The sequence below is a fragment of the Misgurnus anguillicaudatus genome, chromosome 21 (assembly GCF_027580225.2).
Source record: "Misgurnus anguillicaudatus chromosome 21, ASM2758022v2, whole genome shotgun sequence".
NCBI lineage: Eukaryota > Metazoa > Chordata > Actinopteri > Cypriniformes > Cobitidae > Misgurnus > Misgurnus anguillicaudatus.
In genome coordinates this window covers 59,638,788-59,665,143 of record NC_073357.2, presented here as the reverse complement: position 1 = coordinate 59,665,143, position 26,356 = coordinate 59,638,788, and the positions used below count along the sequence as shown (strand labels likewise).

The 26,356-nt window shown below is 36.3% G+C and overlaps 1 protein-coding gene and 1 long non-coding RNA gene across 7 annotated transcripts in view; both read right to left on the bottom strand.

Annotated features, from left to right (window-relative positions):
• The window catches only part of pde5ab (phosphodiesterase 5A, cGMP-specific, b), a 64,050-nt gene that overhangs the window by 26,055 nt on the left and 11,639 nt on the right, over positions 1 to 26,356 (bottom strand). For 2 of the 4 annotated variants that reach the window (XM_055216828.2, XM_055216829.2), the window contains exons 2-8: positions 18,131 to 18,758; positions 14,695 to 14,784; positions 14,189 to 14,260; positions 14,011 to 14,100; positions 13,768 to 13,905; positions 11,907 to 12,005; positions 8,189 to 8,256 (exon numbers count right to left, since the gene is read on the bottom strand). In XM_055216828.2, coding sequence (XP_055072803.2) covers positions 8,189 to 8,256; positions 11,907 to 12,005; positions 13,768 to 13,905; positions 14,011 to 14,100; positions 14,189 to 14,260; positions 14,695 to 14,784; positions 18,131 to 18,758 — 1,185 coding nt within the window. Of the gene's footprint in view, positions 1 to 8,188; positions 8,257 to 11,906; positions 12,006 to 13,767; positions 13,906 to 14,010; positions 14,101 to 14,188; positions 14,261 to 14,694; positions 14,785 to 18,130; positions 18,759 to 22,220; positions 22,493 to 26,356 lie in introns of those variants that run through there. The other 2 variants (XM_055216824.2, XM_055216836.2) reach the window with 2 other exon arrangements.
• On the bottom strand, positions 2,350 to 5,726 carry LOC129427959 (uncharacterized). 3 transcript variants are annotated; one of them, XR_012360133.1, is made up of 6 exons: positions 5,054 to 5,726; positions 4,722 to 4,779; positions 4,423 to 4,470; positions 3,694 to 3,761; positions 3,209 to 3,325; positions 2,350 to 2,491 (listed from the first exon to the last, which is right to left on the bottom strand). It is a non-coding gene; the product is annotated as an uncharacterized lncRNA (long non-coding RNA). The 3 variants fall into 3 exon arrangements; XR_012360132.1 differs by having other exon boundaries at positions 4,722 to 5,720; XR_012360131.1 differs by lacking the exon at positions 4,722 to 4,779 and having other exon boundaries at positions 5,054 to 5,719.

Below are 26,356 nucleotides of genomic sequence, written 5' to 3'. Positions count from 1 at the left end.
AGATATGGGCAATATGTATAAATTTAGATTTGTGACATAAAATCCATTGCTCAGGGGTCATACACTTTACTGTATATAAAATAACTTTGCACAGACATGGTTAGCTCTTGGGGTGGCCGATAAACATGATAGACATGATTAACCCTGTTAACCGGTAGAAATGTATCAACCGGTAGAGATTTTGGACTATTGTCTCTATCGAGGCTACACGCCCACGTCACGTTGCAGTGTGCATGGTCACGAAAACGTAACGTTTGGACATGTATTTAAGAACCGCAGTTTAAAAACAAGTGATTTTAAGCCATTTAAACACAAACAACAGTGCTAAGTGTGTGCGCTGTTTCCGTGTGAAAGAAGCACGCAAGTCGCCCACTGCTCATTAAAGGAATATTCCATTTTTTTAAAAGAAAAATCCAGATAATTTACTCACCACCATGTCATCCAAAATGTTGATGTCTTTCTTTGTTCAGTCGAGAAGAAATTATGTTTTTTGAGGAAAACATTGCAGGATTTTTCTCATTTTAATGGACTTTAATAGAGCCCAACATTTAATACTTAACTCAACACTTAACAGTTTTTTTCAACGGAGTTTCAAAGGACTATAAACTATTCCAAACGTGGCATAAGGGTCTTATCTAGCGAAACGATTGTCATTTTTGACAAGAAAAATAAAAAATATCCACTTTTAAACCACAATTTCTCGTCTAGATCCGGTCCAGCGCGACCTAACGTAAATGCGTAGTGACGTAGGGAGGTCACATGTTACATATATAAAACGCAAATTTGCGGACCATCTTAAACAATAAACTGACACAAAGACATTAATTAGTATCAGTTGACATACAACAACGTAGGAACGGTCCTCTTTCTCCACACTTGTAAACACTGGGGCAGAGTTTCGCGTTCGTCCTCTGTGACCTCTTGACGTCATGATTGGGATTGTTTATAGTCCTTTGAAACTCCGTTGAAAAAACTGTTAAGTGTTGAGTTAAGTATTAAATGTTGGGCTCTATTAAAGTCCATTAAAATGAGAAAAATCCTGGAATGTTTTCCTCAAAAAACATAATTTCTTCTCGACTGAACAAAGAAAGACATCAACATTTTGGATAACATGGTGGTGAGTAAATTATCTGGATTTTTCTTTTAAGAAAATGAAATATTCCTTTAAGCTCGTGAGCATTTTTATCGCTTTATTGGCCTCAAATACAAACATGCGTCAAAATTCCTGTCTTTGCTAGTATCCTTATAAACACGACCATTTAGGTCTTAAGAGAAAGTAAACAGCTGAAAGAGGAAAAACATGTGTAACATTATATTGGGTCCGGACTTTGGTCTTAAAGGGAAAGTTACCTAATTTTGCTCCTGTCTGTACTCGTGTTAATCAAACAGCATTGAGAAGAAATCACTTTGTATTATTCTTTAATCACTGACTGTTTATCTTCAGTGAGCTTGAGTTTTGTTTGTTTTATCATATTTTTTATGCTTGTATAAGGTTTTTGTGAAAATTCTATGGCATTAATTATTTTAATAACATAAAAAGCTTATTAAAAGATAAATGAAACTCTACCATGATACATATCTTTATCATGATCAAATTTTTTATCCTATCGTGATATAAGATTTTGGTCATATCGCCCACCCCTAGTTAGCTCTTTATTTATCACATTCAAGTAAAGTTTATTTATATATTTATGCTCAGTGAAAAAAAAGATTAATCATCACTACTTTCACCGTAAAGAAAGTCTGGTCTGGCTGCTGCGTGCAACGTGCATCACGGAGAGGGGCGGGGATAGCAATAAGCTCCGGGGCGGATCGGCAACGGATCCAGACCACAGCTGCCGGCTTCAGAGCGGATTGGTTGCGGATCTGCCCCGGAACTTATTGCTATCACTGCGTGCACGCCTGTTGCCTGGAAAAGAAGAGATGGAGAAAAGTAAACTTGCCGCAGGTGAATTTAACGTTGCTTGCTACACTGTAAAAAATTTCACCGTAATTTTACGGTAAAGTACTGGCAGCTGGGGTTCCAGCAGTGCACCGTAATTTTACGGTTTCATTGCCGTATTCTAAATTACGGCTGTTCTGTAAATTAAAAGTAAAATACCGCAAGCATGTTTTAGCTGTGTACCGTAATCCTACGATTTCATTACCGTATTCTAAATTACGGTTGTTCTTTAAATTTACGGTAAAATACTGGCAGCAGGGTTTCCAGCTGCATACTGTAATCCTACTGTTTAATTACCGTATTCTAAATTGCTGCTTTGTAATTAAATAATAGAATGGCAAAGATAAGATGAGGAACCATAAAATTACCAAATAGTTTGTGTAAAAATAACCCAGTCTATAGACATATTTAAACAAATTCAAGTTTATTATTATTTTTACACATCAATTTTGAGGTCATTGAAAAAGCTTTTGTAAAAACTTGGAAAAAAATGGGCCAGGAACATTCCACAAAGAGTGACTAGCTCTTAACAGGAACAGGTCAGGTAGTCTGAAAGATAAACATAAAAAAAACTTTGTAAGCAGTGTGTTAAAAGTAAATTTAATACTACACGTGGCAGTAATAGTGTGTTGAGGGTTCCCCCAAAAAGGAAAATTCTCTCATCATTTAATCACGCTCATGTTGTTACAAACCTGATTAAATATTTTTGTTGTGAGGAATACAAAGGAAGATATTTTGAGAAATGTTTGTAGACAAACCATTCATGAGCCCCATTCACTTCCATAGTACTTTTGTTTCCTACTATGGAAGTGAGTGGGGCTCATGAACGGTTTGTTTACAAACATTACTCAAAATATATTCCTTCGTGAGTACAAAAGTGAGTACACTCTAAGTGATTCTGATAATGACACCATCTTGGACTCAAGAGTAGCTGCACAACATACCCATGTCAACGAGTGCTCACTACGTTAAAACTCGTGTGAATCATGTGTGTCCAAGATTGTGCCGTTACCGGAACCTAGTTATTACAATTTATAAAGTTTGAAATATTTTTCTTACACAATCACAACCATTACCCGCAGAAGACCTTTATTAACGTATTGGAGCCTTATGGATTACCTCTGTGAAGCATGAATGCACTTTTTTGGGGTTAAAAGTCAGAAAATGTTCCCTGATCACCGGACATTTTCTTAAATAACTCTAGCATCGGCTCGAAGTTAAAGCTATAGTTCATCTTAAAATGATTTTTTATGTTTATCAGCTTACCCCCAGGCCATCCAAGATGTAGGTGACTTTGTTTCTCCAGTGGAACACAAATGTAGATTTTTGTGTCCAACCGTTTCAGTCTGTCAGTTGTATAATGCAAGTTGATGGTAACAAAATCTGAAAGAAATAAAAAACATGCACAAACAAATCCAAATTAAACCATGTGGCTCATGACAACACTTTAATATACTAAGACATGAAACAATTGGTTTGTGTGAAAAACCGAACAGTATTTATAATTTTTTTTAACCTTTAATACAACGCTATCCCCATAGCAATACGCGCATTCACATTACCTTCTTATTCATCTAATGTTTAATAGTGGGTTGCCACCTACTGTATCGGGTGCACAGCATGAGGGCACATATAAACTATATGGGGCTCCTGATACAGTAGGTGGTGGTATGCACCTATGAAGTTGTTTTGCAACCTGCTATTAAACATTGCAGTGAGCAAACACATTTCTCATGATGATGACCACTCACCTGCAGAGTTTTTTGTGGATCTTGTCTCGAATAAGCCATGTGACATGGAACCGGCATTTGCAGACATACTGTTAGGAAAGGTAAAAACTGAAGTTAATATCAAGTTAAACACCTAGGTCCATATTTATCAAGCTTCTCAAAATGCCATTTTAGTAGAGTGCTGAGAATATATGAAATGTACTCCTACTTTCAAACTTAAAGAGATAGTTTACCCAAAAATAAACATTTTGTTATCATTTACACGGCCTCAAAGCCTGTTTGAGTTTCTTCATTTTGTTGAACATAAAAAATATATTTTGATAAATGATGGTAAGCACACAGTAGACTGTACCTATTGACTTCCATAGTATTTATTCCTACCATAGAAGTTAATGGGTACAATCTACTGTGCGTTTCATCATTTATCAAATCATCTTCTTTTGTGTTCAACAGAGTAAAGAAACTCATACAGGTTTTGAACAACATGAGTCTGAGTAAATGATAACATAATGTTTATTTTTGGGTGAACTATCCCTTTAAGTTTGAAAGTGATATGATTTGTGTGAATGAGCTGTGTTCTGACTTCACTCAAACTGTACATCGAGTCAAAGTGAGGTCTGACTATTTCATTAGTTATTGCGATTTCATTTATCCATTGCATCATAAAGACCAACATGCTATTTAACTTTTGAGCACTTGACTTGTGTTTGATTCTGGTGGCTGTGCAAATATAAACAAAGTAATACTTACTCTTGTCTTTAGCCAATATAAAACATCAAGACACACCAAGAAAGGGATCTGAAAGAAGTAACCATAAATATACAACAGTTATATTATTAATTCAGAATGGCCTTTAGCTCGTTTAAGTTTACTGTAAAACTTTAACGTTGTTTTTCATAAGAGGGAGCTGTTGAACAAATCCCATATTGCAATACTTGTAGTTAACCTGCGTTTTAATTAACTAAACAATGTCAAATACATTTAACAACAAGCACAACACATTTTTATAAAAGATATAAAGACTAATAAGTTAAAAGATCTCCACTAACGTTAGCTCACGAGCTCAGTCAATCTATGCGGGAGCTGAACCAAGCCCACATTGCAATTCTTGGAGAAAACTTGCGTTATAATTAACTAAACTATGTTAAATACTTTTAAGAACATGCATAACACATTTTTATAAACGCTATAAAGACAAATAAAAGATCTCCATTAGCTCACAGCTGCGCCGAGCTCAGCTCACCCCACTCAGCGCTCGAGCAAAACGAACCAACGGTCAACGGTTTATCATATATTAGTCATATCGAAATATACAGACAACTGAATAAACATCACTGTGAACTAATTTCAATAAAGTAACCACAAATGTAAAGAAACTTACCTCATAATACCACAGAAACACTCGTCTGAGGAGAATAGCGGTTAATCCAGATCGCGCGTCTCCCGTTTGAATAATCACGTGATCACAAAGCATTCGAGGGACGGACACGCGCCTTACGCGCCTCCGCCAAAAATAACATAATAAAAGTAAATAAAGATATAAAAGATGAAAGTAAAGTGCTTCTTCCAGTGCTGCGTCCGGGACCGAAATTGCCTGTTTAGAGCCCATTTAACATAGAATATTTATTTAATAAAAACAGAAATATTAATCGACTTTAACTAAAGGTTTCATTATCGTGCAGTGTCCTCAATATTATTTCTACGTAGGCTATACGTTCATGCAGATTTTGCCCGGATTATTGAATGAACAGACCCTTTTATGGACATTATATATGGTTATATTAAAATAGTTATGCAGTCCAAAACAGACGTTTACTGTAGTAAAACCATGTTAAGGGTCCTCGGTTAAAGGTGATGTAGGAACACATCTAAGATTTTAACTGTTCTTTGCTAGATGTTAACTTTGAATTTGAACAGTACTTGGCCATCTACTGATGACGTTTCAAAAGTATTCAGTCTTTATAATACAAGTCCAGACAGAAAATGCATATTAATAAGTGGCCAACACATACCACTCAGTAATTTCAGTGCAGTTCCTCCCCCCACGTCCACTGCTCATGGAACCATTTACGGCAAGACACTGTAATTTCATAAAACAGTTCAGTACCGTAAAATTAGGCCGTAAATTTACGGTAATTTTTTACAGTGTACTACAGGAGGAGAAGGCGCTGGCTGGGTACATGTTTGAGTTCTTTTTATTTATTATTGCGTGATTTTTATTTATCTAGCCTATATTTAAAGTTTATTGTTTCGGTTGTTTGTATTGTTAAAAGGCGTGAACATTAAAGCTTGATTTGAATTCCCGTCTGGTGGTCATGATAGCTTACGTGTATGAGAAAAAAAAAGGGAGGGGGGGTCGGCGTCGTCGGGCCGCGAGTCGTGTTCGGACAGATAATTCGCGTTGATGCGTCGGGTTACATCGGGTCTGGGCTTTAAAAGCCACGGGTCGGGTCGGGTTGTAATTTTCAGGCCTGTTGAGAACTCTAATTTAGAGTAGAATATATGAGGAGCTAAGATTCAAAAGCTGCTAAATGCCACCTCCATTAACTCATTACTGCTTTCTTGCCAATGACGAATTTTTACGGCAATCCATATTTCCGCTATTATCCACCAGATTACCCAACTTATAAAACCCGGAAGCAACCCCTAAGGTCAAACAGTTCAAACTCTGTGTGTTTTGGTCATCGCTCTGAATCTGATCTCTATCAAAAGCCCTTCACAAAAATGCAATTATCTCAGCTTGTTGCTCTAAATTTGGTATTTTTGAAGAAACCTACCCATATTTGAGAGGTAATAAAAAGAGAACAAATGAAGGTAGGATGAAACATTTTTTATTTGAAAACAGAGTGTCTGTTCGTTTATTTGGTATATTTTATGTTTATATATTTAAAGAAGAACATTTTCTGGAAGGTATTAAACTTTAGTGAAAATCATAAAAAATGCTGGTGCTGGCTGGCAACTTTTTTTAACGCTGATGGGGAAAGAGTTAAAAATTATATAATAAAATTAACTGAATGCTCTCAGCATGTTTTATAGGTTCATTAAATACTTAAAATCCGTGCACACCAAATCGCTTACGCCGATGGCCAGAACATGTTTTTATTATTCCCATTGGAAGTGCCGCGCTTTTCAAAAACGCCAGCAGCTGGCAGGTTTTGGGCGCTGAGCTCCGGCACATGGCGGTTTTTCCGCGTTCAGCGCTAAAGCGCTGAGAATTAAAAAATGTACAACTTTGGTTAAAACGCTCAGCTTGTCAATGTCACTTCTTATTCAGGTGTCCAATCACGGTGGAAGAGGGGCGTGAGAAATATCACAACAACCACCCAGCGCGTTCAACAACTGATAAACAAAGCAGAAGTATCATCGCAACCAAAGCGCTCAGCTGAAAAACGTTGGCAGTCGGTGTCCGCCTGGCGTTTTAAGCTGTGTTCAAACACTTTGGTGCACACACCCTTAGCGGGTTTTGTATCTGAGCTCTTTAATTGTTATTATTGCAAATTTAATTGTTGTCATAGAAGTTTATACGTTTTCTTCAGTCCATTAATATGATAACAGGCATCATAATAAACTAAACATGCCTTTCTGTCTTACATAAAAAGGGTCCTTAATAGTAAAATAAATTATATAAGGTACAATACATACATTTGCAGTAATATGCAATAATAAGTTTGTTGTTAACTAGTAATGGAAATCACATTGTTGATCAAACTTAAAGGAATAGTCTACTCATTTTCAATGTTGAAATGTGTTGTTGCCTTGGCTGGGAGTTGTTGATGCATCCCTCTGTCGTCTGTGTGCGTGCGCGTAGGCGCTGGAGCGCGCTGCAACGCTTCGATGGCATTTAGCTTGGCCCCGTTCATTCAATGCTACCATTTAGAGATAGAAGTGCCGTTTAGAGATAAAGTTAGAAGTGACCAAACACATCAACGTTTTTCCTATTTAAGACGAGTAGTTATACGAGCAAGTTTGGTGGTACAAAATAAAACATAGCGCTTTTCTAAGCGGATTTAAAAGAGGAACTATATTTTATGGCGTTATAGCACTTTTGGGAGTGCTTTGACTCGCCTGAAAAGTCCGCTTCCCTTCTCACTCTCATAATGGGAGAGGGAGGGTGTTACTGCGCCGAGTCAAAGTACTCACAAAAGTGCTATTACGCCATAAAATATAGTTCCTCTTTTAAATCTGCTTAGAAAAGCGCTACGTTTTATTTTGTACCACCAAACTTGCTCGTATAACTACTCGTCTTAAATAGGAAAAACGTTGATGTGTTTGGTCACTTCTAACTTTATCTCTGATTGGTAGCATTGAATGAATGGGGCTAAGCTAAATGCTATCGAAGCGTCGCAGCGCGCTCCAGCGCTTACGTGCACGCACACAGATGATAGAGGGATGTATCAACAATTCTTAGTTAAGGTAATAACATATTTTAATATTGAAAATGAGTAGACTATTCCTTTAACTAGTATTGAACCAGTAAAATTTCTTTTAGTTTAACTTTCCATGTAGGTAATCCCACCTGTTTGAAAAGTTGACAGATCCAGTGAGCTCCTCATATTCCATGTGAAACACACCGGAGAACGTGTTCTGTAAGGAAAGAAGAAGAGCATTGACTCACAGAGAAAACTACGCCAGTATTTCACTTTCTTTATAACACTATTAGTGTGCGGCCGCCTGTGTAAACTCAACACTGACCCACCTGCAGTCATGCTTTAATGTGCTTCTAGAAAGGTTTAAATTTCCCCTTTGCAAAAATTAAATAGTTACAAGCACAGCACAGAAGAGTCCACAATCAACAAATGAGAAATACAATATATATACTCCGAGTTTTTACCCACAGTTTAAAAAAACGAAGCTGTGCCCCTTCTATGTTTTGGGGAACGGCTGATGCGTTTACGCATTTGGCAGAGCTTTACCAAAATTGAATGACAGTGGAATACATTGTATCCATTTCCTAAAAAATGAAAGCCATGACGTTAGTATCATCAATGACTTTTTTGAATAAATTCACACAGAAGGCAAGTGACATGCTTTCGGGTGCACTACGGTGGATCAACTACGGTGGAAAAAGCGTCTCACAAAGCTCCACCGCTTTGGCATTGTAAGCAGCCTTGAGCGAATTTCTATTTCAGTACGAACTTTAATTTGACTTAATAATAAAACAACAAATCAGTCAATTAGTGCATTTTTCGTTTGCATGCGTTAATATTTATATAAACCAACCAAACAAACAACTCTTCTGTTTTAAATGAACCGTCGTAAGTGAAGTTATTTTGGGCTGTTTGCAAAGCTGAATATATGGAACATTTCAGGCGCAGAATGCAGTGAGACGCTTTCCAAAACACACACACACACACTTCTGTACAAGAGCTTTCCTTATTACTTCACAGCCGAATTCATCAGCTTATATAAATCTCTTGCTTTTATCCTTGTTTTGTGCTGGGCCTTTTTTCTCTGTCTCTACTGAAAGGTTTCATAAGCTTTCTCTGTAATACGTTTCCTTTGATATCAATAAAAGGGTCAGAAACCTTTATTAGCGTTTGCACGGCAGCAGTGAATTGAAACCGTAGCGGTCTTCTGCAATTAATTTAGCTTAGATCACACAACATACAGATGACATTCAATCTTTGTTCTTCAGATCAAATCAAATCTGCTACAGGTTTTTTCTCAAAGGTTGTTTATGGAGACATTTAAGGTCTCTCTTGGACTGATTAAATAAATGTGGAAGGTTTGAATTATCAGAAATAACATCATTGTTATTCATTTTAAGTTGGATACAGAATTATTTTTGCTCTTCTTGCATTTCTTGTATTTGCAAACTGAATTGTGACTGGTTTTGCATTGCATATGCTATACAAAGACAGTCATGTTAGGTGTTAATTGTTATGCATGGATTTTCTTTTAGGAAATGCAAATGCTAGTTTGAAAAATCAAATAATTTGTTAAGTTGTAGACGGACTGCTTTTGTATATCTGTATATGTGCTGGTACATTAATGCATTATGCATACATATATGTTGTAATTATTCTCTGGCAGTAATTTTTCAAAATTAGGCTGTGGATTCGAACCGTTCTCTCTCCTAATGCTGCGTTCACACCAGCCGCGGTAGAGGTGATAAGCGCGAGTAATTTCAATGTTAAGTCAATGTGGGTTTTTTTATTTATTTATTTTTTTTATTATATAATGCAAACACAGAAAGTGTTTGCATTATATAACACTTTCAATGTTAAGTCAATGTGAAGACAGGTTGACTCATGTCTGGAGGTCTCGTGGTGCGAATGAGGCGTTTAGCACAGCGCGGTAGACGAAATTATGTCTTATTTGCGCATCTAGTTCACGCGAATGACGCGGATTGAGCGTGATTACAGGAAGCCAGTGGAGTCGCAGAAGCCTCTCCCATGACGTAAATTTTCGCGTGAATGTCTCGATGACTAGAATTTCACGTGTGGCTTTCATGCACAAATGAAGCGAGTAAACTCAAAGGGGCGGTTTCCCGGACAGGGATTAGCTTAAGCCAGGACTTAATGGATAAATATAACTAGTTTTAACAAACATACCTTACTAAAAACATTACTTATGTGCATTTTGAGGCAAAACAAAGGACACTGATGTATTTTGAGGTACGTCAGTGCAAGTTGTTTTGAGTTTGGACAGCTCTTACATTTGTTTTAGTCTAGGACTAGTCTAATCTCTGTCCGGGAGACCGCCCCAAAATGTTCAAGCGACAAACTAAACTAGACGCGGTAGACACAAATTTGACGCTTCAAATGCAGCTTGTGTGAACCCACATTAAAGTCAACACATACTGCAATTCATCGTCTGGCCACTAGAGACAGGCTCCAAAAGGGAGTCATTCCCCCCATGTTAAAATTCACAAACTTACAGCAGAAATAAATATGTTTGCAGCCTGCTACAGAAAGTGTTTTCGGTCTATAGACGATTTCAGCAGTAACAACATAAACAAGCGGCTTTCGTGCTCAACACGTAACTTCCGGTAAATCCGCTGGGAATAAATAACAACAAAGTACTTTAAACGTAGTTTATTTATATAACAAACAAAATAAACAACACGTAGATTACCTGGGAAACCAAAACATTTGTTATTTTCGACAAGGTATTGTTCAAGAGTTCAGTTTAGCAACTAGTCAGACTATTAAAAAAACTGAAACCAGATGTAAAGTTCGGACCAGACGCGTATCGCGTCACCGCACGTGCGTCCAATGAAACCGTCTATAGCTAATTTTGCCTGTAATGACAACTATGAGGGAGGCACATTTTTTGTAACTCATCTGTTTAAATTATACAAAGCCTTAACGTTCTGCATAATGAAGGGCGTGGCCACTTGAGTGACAGGTGAATTGCCACTGCTGTCACTGCCGTCGAGCTAGGCATGCGTGGTTTTAGCAACCAGGCACCTCAGCTCCACCCACGATCCGCCTCTTTGCCCATTATCAGTTATCAGAGAGTGACGCGCTGCCAAGATCGCGATGGCAGGATACGCCAACTTTGGGCTTCAGAAACCTACGGGTGACATCACTTGTCTAGAAATATTCAACACAGCCTCTCTGTATTAAAAACAGACTGATAAATGGCTTGGCCGTTTTGGTCTGTCATACGCCTCATTTGAAATGTTTCAACCATCCATAACATGAATAAAGATGGCATTGCTGGTCAAGAAAAATATCTAGTCAAAAAACAGAGGGTCAATCTTTCAAGACAAGCCATTAATTTTCCCACACATACACAGACAGACCCTTGTGGAGCACCTGTTTCTTAGTAAACGGAGAAAGAGATTTTTTAAAGATAATATGTTTATGAATCAGATCCAGTTGGAATGAAGACAAAGTCATCTGTATTCTTTCTACAGTGAAATTCAATTTTCATCAAAGCTAAATGGGTTATCTACTACCCACAAGAGAAACAACATCATAGCTAACGGTTTTAATTTTAAGACCAACAGAGAACAGTACTGCATTTTTACACATGCAGACCACATGTGATGCGGTAAAAAGGAAACAAAAAATAAAGAAATGAAACGGGTAATGTAATGTTAAAAATATTTCTCTGGAAGGCCAATGTCACAGTAATAATTTAAGAAATCAAAATTGTGCTTGATTTTCCATAACGCTTTTTATTAAATCACATTTATTTTCTTTTAACTATTAATTTACATTATCAAGTAGTTTTTTTATTGTACTGACTGCATTTTAAAAGCTGGACGAACGAACGGCACTTACCACAGGTAAGTGAACACTTAAATAAGTCTGCTTCCTGTGGGTGAGTGGCCATCCGAACTTAGTTCGCCTTGAAAGGGTCCCACACAAGCTGTGGATAGCCTGTTAACGTAAAGCCCGATGAATTAAAGGCATCCAATGAAAGTCAATTCTTAAAGGAATATTCCACTTTCTTAAAAAAATCTGATAATTTACTCACCCCCATGTCATCAAAAATGTCTTTCTTTGTTCAGTCGAGAAGAAATTAAGTTTTATGAGGAAAAATTTTTTCTCCATATAGTGGACTTTAGTAGACCTCAACAGTCAAAGGACTCAAAGCGATCCCAACCGAGACATCCGAGGGTCTTATCTAGCAAAACTATAAACCACAACTTCTTGTCTTGCACTAGCCGTGTGAATCGCCAGCGTGATCTTACGTATTACGTAAAATGGTCCACAAGTTTGCATTTCACATATGTAACGCGTGACCTTTCGATAGGGCTGTCACAATAATTAAATAATTGCCTCATCGCGATCGTTTGACCACATCGCAATGATTTTAGATCACCACAATGATTGCATATTTCTATAAAAACACAAGGGGGAGCTGCAGCGCGTGTATAAACGAGACAGTATCAGATGGCGCTTCTTAACTGACAGTGTAACGCGATACATTGCAAAGCCATTCAATACAGTGGAAAATGGCGTTTATAGAAATGCTGCAAAACTTTGATAAACAGTACGAACTGCCAGGTAAAACATACATTTCCAAAACAATTCGAGATTAAGGAAAGTGAAGGATGCTATTCTTAAGGATCTGTAAGTAATACATTTTTTTGCAGGCACTACAGACATATGGTCCAGTACGAATATGACCTTAGTTGTTATTTTGATTGCACTTTTATTTTCAGTTAATTTTCAGACACTTTATTGTGTTTATATTATATGAAGAATTTTCAGTTTTTGAAATATATATTATTAAATAATTACTTTTAAATATGTGTTATGTGTATTAATATTTACTGCCAGGTAAACCTTCAAAAGATTTAATTTGAATCACAACAATGTGTGAATTATTTCATGAACAAACAAAAAATTGTATGAGAATCAAATGTCAAAGCAATAAAACAGGCAATTAATTGTAATAACGCCACAATTTATTAGACAATTAATCGTCAGCCATAATCGTGACAGCCCTACCTTTCGACGAAATTACATAATATGTAAGGTCGCGCTGGTGCATCACACGGCTAGTGCAAGATGAGAAGTTGTGGTACAAGAGTACTTTTTGGCAAAAATGATTATGGTTTCGCTAGATAAGACCCTTATGCCTCGGTTGGGATCGTTTAGAGTCCTTTGAAGCTGCATTGAAACTGTAAACTGTTGAGGTCCACTAAAGTCCCCCTATATGGAGAAAAATCCTGGAATGTTTTCCTCAAAAAACTTAATTTCGTCTCGACTGAACAAAGAAAGACAAACATCTTGGATGACATGGGAGTGAATAAATTATCAGGATTATTGGATTATATGGATTATTCTTTTAAATAAAATTTTAATTGTGTGTTTGGGTCGCCATTGAGCTAAGTTGCCCTTAGAAAAAGACTGTAGATCCGATCGCCTTTCAACGTATAGCATTTGGGCAATAGTTTACCCGTCAACTACATTCACTTTTAAATTTGTTTTATTCACATTATAAACTGTTTTTATAAAATCACTTTTTATTCTAATGTATCATGTATGTTTTCTCATTTCTATGTAAAGCACTTTGAATTATCTCCGTGTATGAAATGTGCTATACAACTAAACTAGCCTTGCCTTCAACAATTACGTCACAGAAATCCTTCAAATGCTAGGTTATTTTTGGGGAAATAAATGTTGCTCTTACGGCTGTTTCCTGGTCAGAAATGAACACAGTGCATCCCTGCGCTTGCATGAAAGACAAAATGGTTGCCACAGTTTTTCTCAGCAGGACCTCCATTGACTGTTGCTCCTCAAAGATCAGACTGGCCAGATCCAACAGCACCTATAAAACACAAGCCAGAACATCATCAGGATTTAAAGACAAACTGCTGTGTAACCACATTGATCCAAAACAAGATCTGACTCGAATGTGAACCATTCAGCACACCTGGTTTCTTCTGTTCTCTAGTTGCGATGTTTCATAGAGCTGGGCGTTGTGGAGCACTATGCCGGAGAAAGCCAGGTATGAAGAAAATTCCTATTGAGATGAAAAATGAAATGATTTTAAGAACAACATGACATTTACAGAAACTGTAAAATACGTCTAAAATACATTGATCTGTCACCTTCTCGTCCTGCTCTGTAAACGTGCTGTTTTCTCCACATCTCTTATTGATCGCTTGTGCAACACCGACAACCTGCAGAACATCAAATAAAACACTTTCATCATTATTTACATTATTTTAAAGCATTGTACCCATCTCTTTATCCCATAAAATGTATTTTGCATTACAACAAAGACATCAAAAAGGATGTGTTTATATATTTTTCGTTTAAATACATCTGATTCCGGTGAATACAGTCAATCTTCAGCATCATTAGTGCTACAATGTGCTAACACCAAAAGCTTTTGGGTAAAATTAACCAGTCAGTCAGTGGCTGGGGGCGGAGCTTTATCAATGTGATGTCACATGAACAAAGAATTAAAACAGTCTAATTAGACTGCTCTGGTTTAATAATAATGAATGTTTGCTAAATCTTTAATAATTTTAGGTATCGTGGTTGTCATACACTGCAGTATGCTGTACAGTAGTTTGTCATGTTTACATCTCTTCATTTATTCATCTCTTACCTCATTTCTGTGGTTTTTTATAGGCATACACAAGATGCTTTGTGTCTTGTACCCTGTAATCTGGTCCACTTCTGCATTAAAGCGGGGATCCTAATGCAGGACAAAAACAGGACAAAATCACTATTACCCCTTAAAATGTATTAAAAACATAACAGACTATTGCAATTTATTAATTTCAGTCATTTAAGCTTTCAAATCCAATAATGAGTTATATTACACATCATAAGTGCTGTATAAATGCGTTATTTATAATAATCCAATTAATTTCAAATGGGATAAATCATCCAAATTATTTTCTAATTAAAATGCGGTTTTAGGTCAAAATTAATCACATTATAAAAGTAAAATGGGTTGTAAGTGTATGTCATGTTAAAATAATGTTGTCAACACAAATTTAAGCAGAGAAGGGTAAATTAATTCTTACATTTATTTATTTTTAATACAATGAAAAAAATTGGCTTGAAATAGTGTTACAGAACCGATAAATTCTTGGACTTCATGGAGACGTTCGCCTAACCATGTGCTTTTATGGCAGACAAATCTTGTTAAATCTGCAAAGCTGCACTTTCATCTTTCATTTCTTTTTTCTCTCTTTTCTCATATCCCCGTCGGCTAGTCGGGGAAAACACAATAAATCTAAATCAGAGCTAAAAATACCCACCATCATTATACAAACTGTTGGTTAGCAACTGAATTTCCTCATGTCATTTAAATCTCATTAAAGACAGACACCTAAGCCGACGCAGATCGTGTCTCTAAGACAAGACTTTATTCACACTTCACCCAGGTGTAAGTAAATTTCATTTCAGTCTCTCAATTGGTTTTAAAATACAATTCTGCCTGTACACGTCATGACTAAAAAACGTCCAACATTTGCAAACCGAGACACATCACACAAGAAAAGCAAGTACTTATGAACTGCCTACAGTCATTATCCGATGGCTGTGCTTGGAATAGTACAAGCATACTACTACTCTTACTATTTCTGCAGTATATAGTGTAATATGTATACTGTGACAAGGTCTAGGACAGAGCGGCAAAATATTGAAGAAAAATGTGATAAACCATGCGACGTATATTAAATAAATTTAAAAAACTAAAAATCACATATTTTTTCTGGAAAAAAACATCACTTTTTTCGTCTCACAGTCTCTCTGCTATCTGCATTGACCTAAAACTCTGACTTTGCGTAACTTTTTAAAGTATAAATTCATTCAATTATTGCAAACCATTGCAGTATGCCCATTTGCAATATTCTTGCGATTTCGATATACCTGGCAGCCCTAGTCCAGTCTCTATGTAATTTTTACTGTGCAAACTTGAATTTGTACCTAAATAGTACATATTAGGTAGGGGTGTAACAATACATTGATATGGATCAATGCATCGAATACATTTCTAATGATACGATACATCGATGCCACAAATAAAATATCAATATGGGTGATTCTCACGAAACCATTGAAACACCACTAATGATTTTAGCTTTAAAATGTGTAATATAGTAACATTAAAAAGCATCAGAATTAACACAATACTGTGTTCTACCTTGCACAATGTGTGATTTCAATATAAGAATTTATAATTGTAAATTTATCTCATTTTCTGCTGAAATTCTCATTACCGCAATGTGTCCGGCTGTGTTTGAACATGCGTTATGTTGTAATTTAATCAAATTAACACAAAAATATTAAGAAAAAAATAAATGGATGTTTTGCGAGACTACTTTAGATGAAAGAAAAAATATTTACTGAATAGTCATGTATAATAATAATAATGAAGAAAATTTAGGAAAATGATGTGTCCATGCCTGATGTTCTCATCCTCCGCAACACTTTTTGAGAACAGTTTAAGCACACATACAGAATTTTAATAAAGTTTGGTTTTGAGTGACCAAGCACATGGACCAGTTACTTCAAGATGGCTACCAGGTAAGATCATTTTTTTACAGTTAATTTGAAATATTGTCTTTGTCAGAATGCTTACACGACATTTTGATTATCATTACCGCAACAGAGTCTTATTAAATGTTAATTTAATTAATAGAAGCATAATACTTTGAATACTTTTTAAATGCATGTGCAGAATCTCCAAATTATGTTCTTTCAGGTTTGTCATGTCATTTTGCAAATATGTCAGTGTTGATGCTTTCTGACTGTTGCGGTAATGAGATTTTTTAGGACTAATTTTTTTAATTATGTTACAAAAAGTGTTTAATGATAAGTAAAGGTTTTTAAATTAATGTTCCCATTTACTCCAGACTTTGTTTTTCAATGTCTGGTGGGAAAAAAAGTAAATTTAAGCAATTTTTACATTTTCATGCTTGACATGTTTAAAACCAAGTTTTCGTGAGAATCACCCATATAGACGGTTTTAGCAGTAACAACATAAACAAGCAGGTGTCGTGGTCCGCACGTAACTTCTGGTAAACTCCGCTAAGAATAAATAACAACAAAGTTCATTAAACGTAGTTTATTTATATAACAAGCAAAAAACAACACATAGACTACCTAGGAAACCAAAACATTTCTTATTTTCGACGAGGCATTTGTTCAACAGATCAGTTTAGCAACTAGTCAGACCATTAAAAAACAAAACCGGAAGTAAAGTTCGGATCCAGACGTGTATCGCGTCAGCGCACGTGCGTCTGATGAAACCGTCTATAAGGTTCCTTTATTTTGATACTCTCCACATCCTTATTCCTTACCGAAGTGCGCCGAAGTGCGCATTTACGTTTATTTTCATGTGCTAGTGTCAGCAAGTGAATGCAATGCAGCAAAAAAGCAATTGTAGCAGCGAAAACAAGGCAAAAAAGTCAGAAGACGCTGTGACTGCTATCGGATGCAAATCGTGGGTGGACAAACAGATTGGCAGAAAACCTTTGCAGCACCACCTGAAACACTAAAGACTTTGACTGTTGCCATCATAAGCTTGATTTTATGTGACATTTTTTCCTCTTTATTTAAAAAGTGAATTCATTTTCTTAGTTTGTTGTTGTAAATGTCCCAATTGGGACAGATTGTGCCTTTTTTAAAAAGTTGAAATAAACGTTCCTGTTAGTATTTTGGTTGAATTCGTGAGCTATTAAAATGTAGCTGCTTAACTAGCCAAGTTACATTTAAGTAACGATAAATTAACCGTATCGAATCATAAATGCATCGAAGAAAAGTTTGACGTAGCGGCAAATATCACATATCTGGCAGAGTGAGATAACCGATACTTTATCGTATCGCAATGAACTATTTGATTTACACCCCTAATATTAGGACATTTTAGTTACTGCCCCAGTGAGAGCCATTTTTGGAAAAAAATTCTGACAGTGTACTGTATTACAAGGATTATGACATGCATTAGTTATCAATACAAATAACTTCATTTATAGTCACCAGGGTATAAAATGCATTAAACAAAATAAGAAAGCAAGTAAAGGTCTCACCTCATATGCATTCTTAATATTCAGAGGCTCTCCCGTGGCCGCCACATATCCTACTATGCCTTTGTTCCATTCGAGTCGAATGCCGCTGTTGGAAGCCTCCTCCAGTGTGGTTCCTTCTGCGACATCAAAAAGTCTGCTAACCAAAAACTTCCTGTTCGAGCTGTCCTCACCGACCAAAAACAACGAGTAGCGGTCTGCAGAAATCAACTCATGAATGTGCAAAAAGATCTTGTGACAGAGAGTGGTAAGGTCCAAGTGACTCGAAACATCTCGTACGAGTTCCAGCAGACGAGCGCATCGGTCTCCACTTGTATCCAAACCTCCTCCGCCCTCATCCGCCCCATCTCCTGTTCGCTGAGAGGTAGAAAGAGGCATCTCTACCTTCTCCGTGTCAGTCAGAAAGGTGAGGGCACCCTCCGCGTCTTTCACCACGATGGGACGAAGAGGTCTATCGAACTCAGATGCCGAGATCTTTCGTGTAGGAGTGGACGGTGTTGGACTGGGAGATGGCGCATCTGTTGGACCCAGAGTATGGAGGACTGTGAAAGGTTCTGATGGGGCTTTCGGTCCTTCTCTAGATGGTTGGATGCAGTGAACACGCTCAGCAAACCAGGCGTTGACCATTTCCCTTGTAAAGGCATGAAACAAAACATAAAAAGTCAATTTGAGGCACTTTTTACAAGTATGCTTTCAAATATTGCCAAAACCCCTCTATAAGCGCTTTTATGGAACTAAGAGTGCCAGTGCAAGTATAAAATCCAGAGAAACAGAGGAAAAGGACCTAAAGTGTGCCTGACAAGAACAGTCAAATAAATAACATTCACTTTAAATAACATCACTGTACATTTACTAATGCAAACCAGTTCTGCAACCCTATCAAATCTACTGTATGTTTGACTAATAGTTGGACTGTGTGAATCTGAGCTTTTAAAGAGGGCTGCATAACGATTAATCACAACTAATCATTTGCAGAATAAAAGTTTTTGTTTACATCATATGTGTGTGTGTGTGTGTGTGTGTGTGTGTGTGTGTGTGTGTGTGTGTGTGTGTGTGTGTGTGTGTGTGTGTGTGTGTGTGTGTGTGTACAGTGTTTAATTATGTATATACACTCACCTAAAGGATTATTAGGAATGCCATACTAATACTGTGTTTGACACCCTTTCGCCTTCAGAACTGCCTTAATTCTACGTGGCATTGATTCAACAAGGTGCTGAAAGCATTTTTCGGAAATGTTGGCCCATATTGATAGGATAGCATCTTCCAGTTGATGGATATTTGTAGGATGCACATCCAGGGCACGAAGCTCCCGTTCCACCACGTCCCAAAGATGCTCTATTGGGTTGAGATCTGGTGACTGTGGGGGCCATAAAATCGTGCATTATCCTGCTGGAAGTAGCCATTAGAGGATGGGTACATGGTGGTCATAAAGGGATGGACATGGTCAGAAACAATGCTCAGGTTGGCTGTGGCATTTAAATGATGCCCAATTGGCACTAAGGGGCCTAAAGTGTGCAAAGAAAACATCCCCCACACCATTACAACCCCATTACACCACCATCACCAGCCTGCACAGTAGTAACAAGGCATGATGAATCCATGTTCTCATTCTGTTTACGCCAAATTCTGACTCTACCATCTGAATGTCTCAACAGAAATCGAGACTCGTCACACCAGGCAAAAGTTTTCCAGTCTTCAACTGTCCAATTTTGGTGAGCTTGTGCAAATTGTAGCCTCTTTTTTCCTATTTGTAGTGGAGATGAGTGGTACCCGGTGAGGTCTTCTGCTGTTGTAGCTCATCCGCCTCAAGGTTGTGGGTGTTGTGGCTTTACAAATGCTTTGCTGCATACCTCGGTTGTAACGAGTGTTTATTTCAGTCAAAGTTGCTCTTTTATCAGCTTGAATCAGTCGGCCCATTCTCCTCTAACCTCTAGCATCAACAAGGCATTTTCACCCACAGGACTGCCACATACTGGATGTTTCTCCCTTTTCACACCATTCTTTGTAAACACTAGAAATGGTTGTGCGTGAAAATCCCAGTAACTGAGCAGATTGTGAAATACTCAGACCGGCACGTCTGGCACCAACAACCATGCCACGCTCAAAATTGCTATAATCACCTTTCTTTCTCATTCTGACATTCAGTTTGAAGTTCAGGAGATTGTCTTGACCAGGACCACACCCCTAAATGTATTAAAGCAACTGCCATGTGATTGGTTGATTAGATAATTGCATTAATGAGAAATTGAACAGGTGTTCCTAATAATCCTTTAGGTGAGTGTATAAATACACACACATGCATGTATAATTAATTTTAAGAGAAACATAGATGTATATATTAAGTATTCATATTTATACATACTCTAAATTATTAGGGGTGTAACAATACATCGATATGGATCGATGCATCAATTAAATTTCGTAACTTCCATCTAAGCATTTATGTCAAAGCGCAGATTTTCATTTATTTTCATGTGCTAGTGTCAGCAAGTGAATGTAATGCAGCAACAAAGCAATTGTAGCAGCGAAAACACAGCGAAAGAGGCGAACGATGTTGTGACTGCTATCGGACACAAATCGTGGGTATGGAAAATTTTGAAAATGGATTAGACAAACAAACTGGCAGAAAACCTTTGCCAGCACCATCAAAAACACTAAAGACTTTGGCTGTTGCCATCATAAGCTTGATTCCCTTATTATTTATTTTATTTTTAAAAAGTGTATTTTTCTTAGTTTGTTGTTGGGACAATTGGGACAGATTGTGCCTTTTTCGAAGTTTATTAAACGTTCATGTTAATATTGTGAGTTTTAAAAAACGTAACACGCAATATTAAAGTATCGATAAATTAATCATATCGAATTGAACCATAGTTGCATTAAAGAAAAGTTTGATGTATCGGCAAATATTGCATTGCTGGCTGAGATAATCGATACTTGTATCACAATGAATTGTCCGATTTACACCCCTATAAATTATATATAAAGATAAAATGTATACGCACATTAGTGATAGACCGATATAATGCAGAGGCCGGTATATCGTCCGATAGTTGGAATTTGTTTATTATCGGCATTGGCCGATACATTTTTCTCTTTTACTTGAATTGAAATCGTTTGTAATAAAAAGACACTCCGTGTCACTCAATGTAAAGTCAGTCTGCCAGGCAGTAAAATTACCAATTATTATTCACTTTTTAACATAACGTTACGTTGTGTCACACACTGGTGAGATGTCAGATCCACATTTTTATTTAAATTATTAATTATGTAAACATGTTTTAAGTACTTTAAAGGGTATTTATAAATGTTTTGCACAACAAATGTTTATGCAGTTTTATCAATTTTCTGTTTGTCTCTGTTATATCAGCCAATCAGCTTTCTTAATATGGGTATCAGCCATTAAAAACATGTTTCATATTTCTTAAATATATACATGCATGTGTGTGTATTCATGTAGGCCTATACATAATTATTATACACAATACAATACACACACATGATGTAAACAAAAACTTTTATACGCAATTAGTTGCGATTAATCGTTACGCAGCCCTCCTCTCATATTGACATTATGTTATTATAGTCCATTAAGCTTTCATATTAAATCAAAAGCACAGCATAGATGCTTATTCAGATCTCGTGCAATGGATCACTTGGATCACAACACAGTCAAATCCACTGGGATCAATTCACAGGATTCACTGCAGCTGCAATGTTCGTCTCTGAATTAAAAATGCAAGCATACAACAGCCTCATCACTGTGACCATCAACTACTTCATTTATAAAACACGTAAGGTTTGTCTATAATATCTGCTGATGTCAATGACAGATATTATAGCGTGAAAAGTTAAGCTACATACATATTAGGATGCATTATAAAATGAAATAGTTTAAGCTCAAAGTGATGTTTACAGCGCAAATGACTAACAGCAAAAGGTCCTAAAACGAAGTTAATTAGCATTAATAGTAAATGTGCTACATTAGTCTGCATTATATGTGTGTGTGTTATACAGTATCGTCCTCTATGTGCTGATGAAATGAATCTCTTTAAATGAATGAAATAAACAGCAGTCAGTTTGCTATTGAACTCACCGAGACGCTTTTCGGACAAAGTATGAATGCGCGAAGTCGGGATGATCGTCAAGCCAAGCCTCCATCATTCTATCGCTTTCAGACGGATAAACCTCCATAACGATTAACAAAAATCACGCTAAAATCTCACGGGTTCAGATATTTCACCATTTCACTAAACAAAACTAACCGAAGACACGAGCACTGCGCGTGCACTCACTGCAATGATACATCACTGACTGACTGACTGACTGACTGACTCGCGCGCTCTCTCACTCACACACTCTCTCTTCCTCGATGTCGCTCTACCAAATCATATAAAGTGTTTACTTAAATCCACAAAAATAAATAATTGATAGGTATTTGCATATATTGAGAAATCTTTCTCTCACACTCACATATAAAAGATATACCGCAGTAAACAGTTTTCCTCAAGTAGGCTACTTGGTGAAAAAGAAGTACACTATCGTGTACTTTAAGTGCTCTATTTTTGTGCACTAATTTTGTACTTAATATACAAAAAATTATTCTTAAGAACAACTAAGTGTACTTCACTATGCTATTTTGAGACACAAATATGAACTAAAATGTGCTAAAAATGTATTTAAAAAAATGTATGCAGGCTACTAGTTGTAGTAAACTTGAACCCATCTTTGTATGAAAGTTTGTATGAACTAAAATGTACTAAAATGTATTTTTTTAAAAATTACTGTACCACTTGTAGTAAACTTGAACCCATCTTTGTATGAAAGTTTAATACAAGGGTTAACTAAATACATTTTTAAATAGGCCTACAGAGATAGTATGTTAAACTTGCTTTTTAATTCATTAATGGTGTCTTAAAATAGCACAAATAAGTACACTTGATGGATTTTTAGTATATTAAGTACAAAATTAGTGTGCAAAAATGTAAGTGTACTACTTCACCTGTTGTACTTCAAAGTTTTTTTTTACAGCAATAAAACATTATATGTACTTATTGTTTACCACTGGCGGGAAAACATCGCCTGAAAGCTTTTGACACCATTTTAAAGGGAACTTTTTTATTAATTTTCATTGATTTTACAGTATTATTAACAATCACTGAATAAATGAAAATTTTGTACTCACTAGATTAAACACATTACAGCAGGATTAAAGACATAATAAATTAATACAAATAGCAAAGCTAAATAATCCAAAAATACAACACTTGTATTTAATATATTTTTTATTATTCCAGATGGCATTTCATCGTTGATTCACCGTTGAATCAATGTCAATGACAAGGTTGGATCAACACTAAATTACCTTTTGCAAATTGAATCAACATTGAACAAACAGCTGACATTATTTCAACCATTTATTTTTAACCATTTTATTAATCTTTTCCAACCGTTTAGCATTATCTGTATCAACATTAAAACAAGAACTGACATTATTTAAATTATATTTCAACGTTAATGTTGGTCATATGTTTGCTGGGATTATCCATATAAAATGTACGTTGAATATTTTACTTAAATTTACTAGAAAAATAAATCTTATAATAAACTCTAACCATTTTAGCAACTTAAATAAACACGCTACCCAATATCTTGATTATAAAAAGGTAAGGTTAATGTTATTTGTCAACTATCCAATTATAACATCGTACGATACAATCAAAAATCTTACCAGACATTTTTTTGCTAACCTATTATGGCTAATATTGAATACCCTTGACCCACCCCCAAGTGGTACCCCATCTCTGCTGGTGTAACCTTACCAGCAGATGGTGCCTGTTTCTCTCCAGGGAGGTGAAGACACCATCGAAGGCATATGTGCTCTCTTGAGTATAAATGTGATTTTAGAGTATACGTGGTGGCCTGACTGAGTTAATGACATCCTCTGGGAAAGCTATATGTCACTTAGACTAAATGGTATTGGAAAATGCCTCAATAAAACATTTTTCTTGTAATTTTTAGTCCATTTATCAAATGCCGAAAGCCATTTGGCTAGCAAAAGTAGTTTCCACTATCTTTCAGCGAAAGATGGACGTCGTGAATCACGTCAGGACATGTTGGGCTCTCAGTGGGATTCTTTTGCACTTTTCCACAGGACTCATCCCAAATCTCTGAGCACAACAGCATTTGTCATGCTGTCACCGACTCTACGTGCATATGCACATCCAAAGTCGGGCAGAAACACTGTCCAGATCAAGTCACCCTAAGCTAAACTTCTCGTTTTGCCTATCAGTCATACGTCAAACAACACCACATAATTCCCTGCACTATATTAAACAGCTCAGTGCTATTGTAAACCCTTACATCGCTGCCATCGGGATTAGTTGTTAAGGTAGAGAGGTCTCATGCGATCCCACAGTGGAAACAATTTTGAGTGCTTAGTTGAAGTCTTATGTAAGACAAAAATATTTATTCATTCCAGGTTTGATTGGGATAAGGGATTGAAGATGAATCTTCTAAACATTAAGGGTCACCTAAAACTTTCCATTTAAACACGATTTATCATAGGATATAATTTTACAGTTTTATTGTAGGTATGAAGGTTCACTGAATTGTGAAGTGGCCAATCACCGTTCACTTTCAACAGGAACATAAGACTGGTAGATATCCCAAAACACCACAGACATAAATTGCTATGACATATTTCTGTCTTAAAAATGAAACCATTTCTTTTTTCTGACTGCCAGACTGCCAAGCAAATACATTTGTACATGTATTTATTCAGTAGATGCATTTATCCAAATGAGACAGCATTTAACATTTTGGCAATAGCATAATCAATTTTCCCAAATTTTTTATATAAAGTTTTGCATTTTGCAATAATTCATCCTTAACAGTTTCATCTCGATTCAACAGACATCCCCAAATCTCAAAGTCTCTGTTATGCACGCATGCACTGTTCAAGTTTCATGCACATCAAGATCTGCATTTCCCTCCAATCTCCTCAATATCACATCTCCTCTAGAGACCAGGAAGAGGTCAGAAGTAGGGCATTGTGGAGAAAATACACGACAGAAGACATATTCCCAAAAGAGCGCTTCAATGTGTTTAATTCTGTCCGTTCTGGAGCTTTAACGAATACTTTCTCCCTCTCTCCCTTTCTCTCTGTTTTTCTTCCCGTGGATGAGAAATCGCAGAGTTTCCCTGGTAAGCATCACAAGAGGGTTTAGCACGACTTAGATTAAATACAGAAGAAAGTGTGTCAGGGGTGCATGGGGGGTTTGTACTAATATGCAGGTTGTTTTACAGGATGAATCACATGATGATAGCGGAGATGAGTTGAGCTCATCTCACAAAGAGCTTTGCTGGAAAAAGCAGTTAAACAATCTTGTATGCTAAGCTGATTGGAATACATTTGCATCACCAATTAACATTAAAACAGCATTATGTAAATTAGCAGGGCATTAATAAACTCATCTGGTATAATGATATGATGTCGAATTTCTGTATTTGCTAGCACCTCTTCAGTGATATAAAAAATGCCTCTTTTACTTCAGGAAGATGAATACGTTAAATGTCAATTTTAAAATAAATCCGTTTCCATGTCGGACGCTAAATCACTGCAAAGTCTTTATGCAACTTTATTAATAGATTTTTACATTTTAAAATAAATCTGTTTCCATGCCGGACGCTAAATCACTGCAAAGACTTTATGCAACTTTATTATTACATTTTTAAATTTTAAAATAAATCTGTTTCCATGCCGGACGCTAAATCACTGCAAAGTCTTTATGCAACTTTATTATTAAATTTTTAAATTTTAAAATAAATCCGTTTCCATGCCGGACGCTAAATCACTGCAAAGTCTTTATGCAACTTTATTAATAGATTTTTACATTTTAAAATAAATCTGTTTCCATGCCAGACATTAAATCACAGCAAAGTCTTTATGCAACTTTATTAATAGATTTTTACATTTTAAAATAAATCTGTTTCCATGCCGAACGCTAAATCACTGCAAAGTCTTTATGCAACTTTATTAATAGATTTTTACATTTTAAAATAAATCAGTTTCCATGCCGAACGTTAAATCACTGCAAAGACTTTATGCAACTTTATTAATAGATTTTCACATTTTAAAATAAATCAGTTTCCATGCCGGACGTTAAATCACTGCAAAGACTTTATGCAACTTTATTAATAGATTTTCACATTTTAAAATAAATCAGTTTC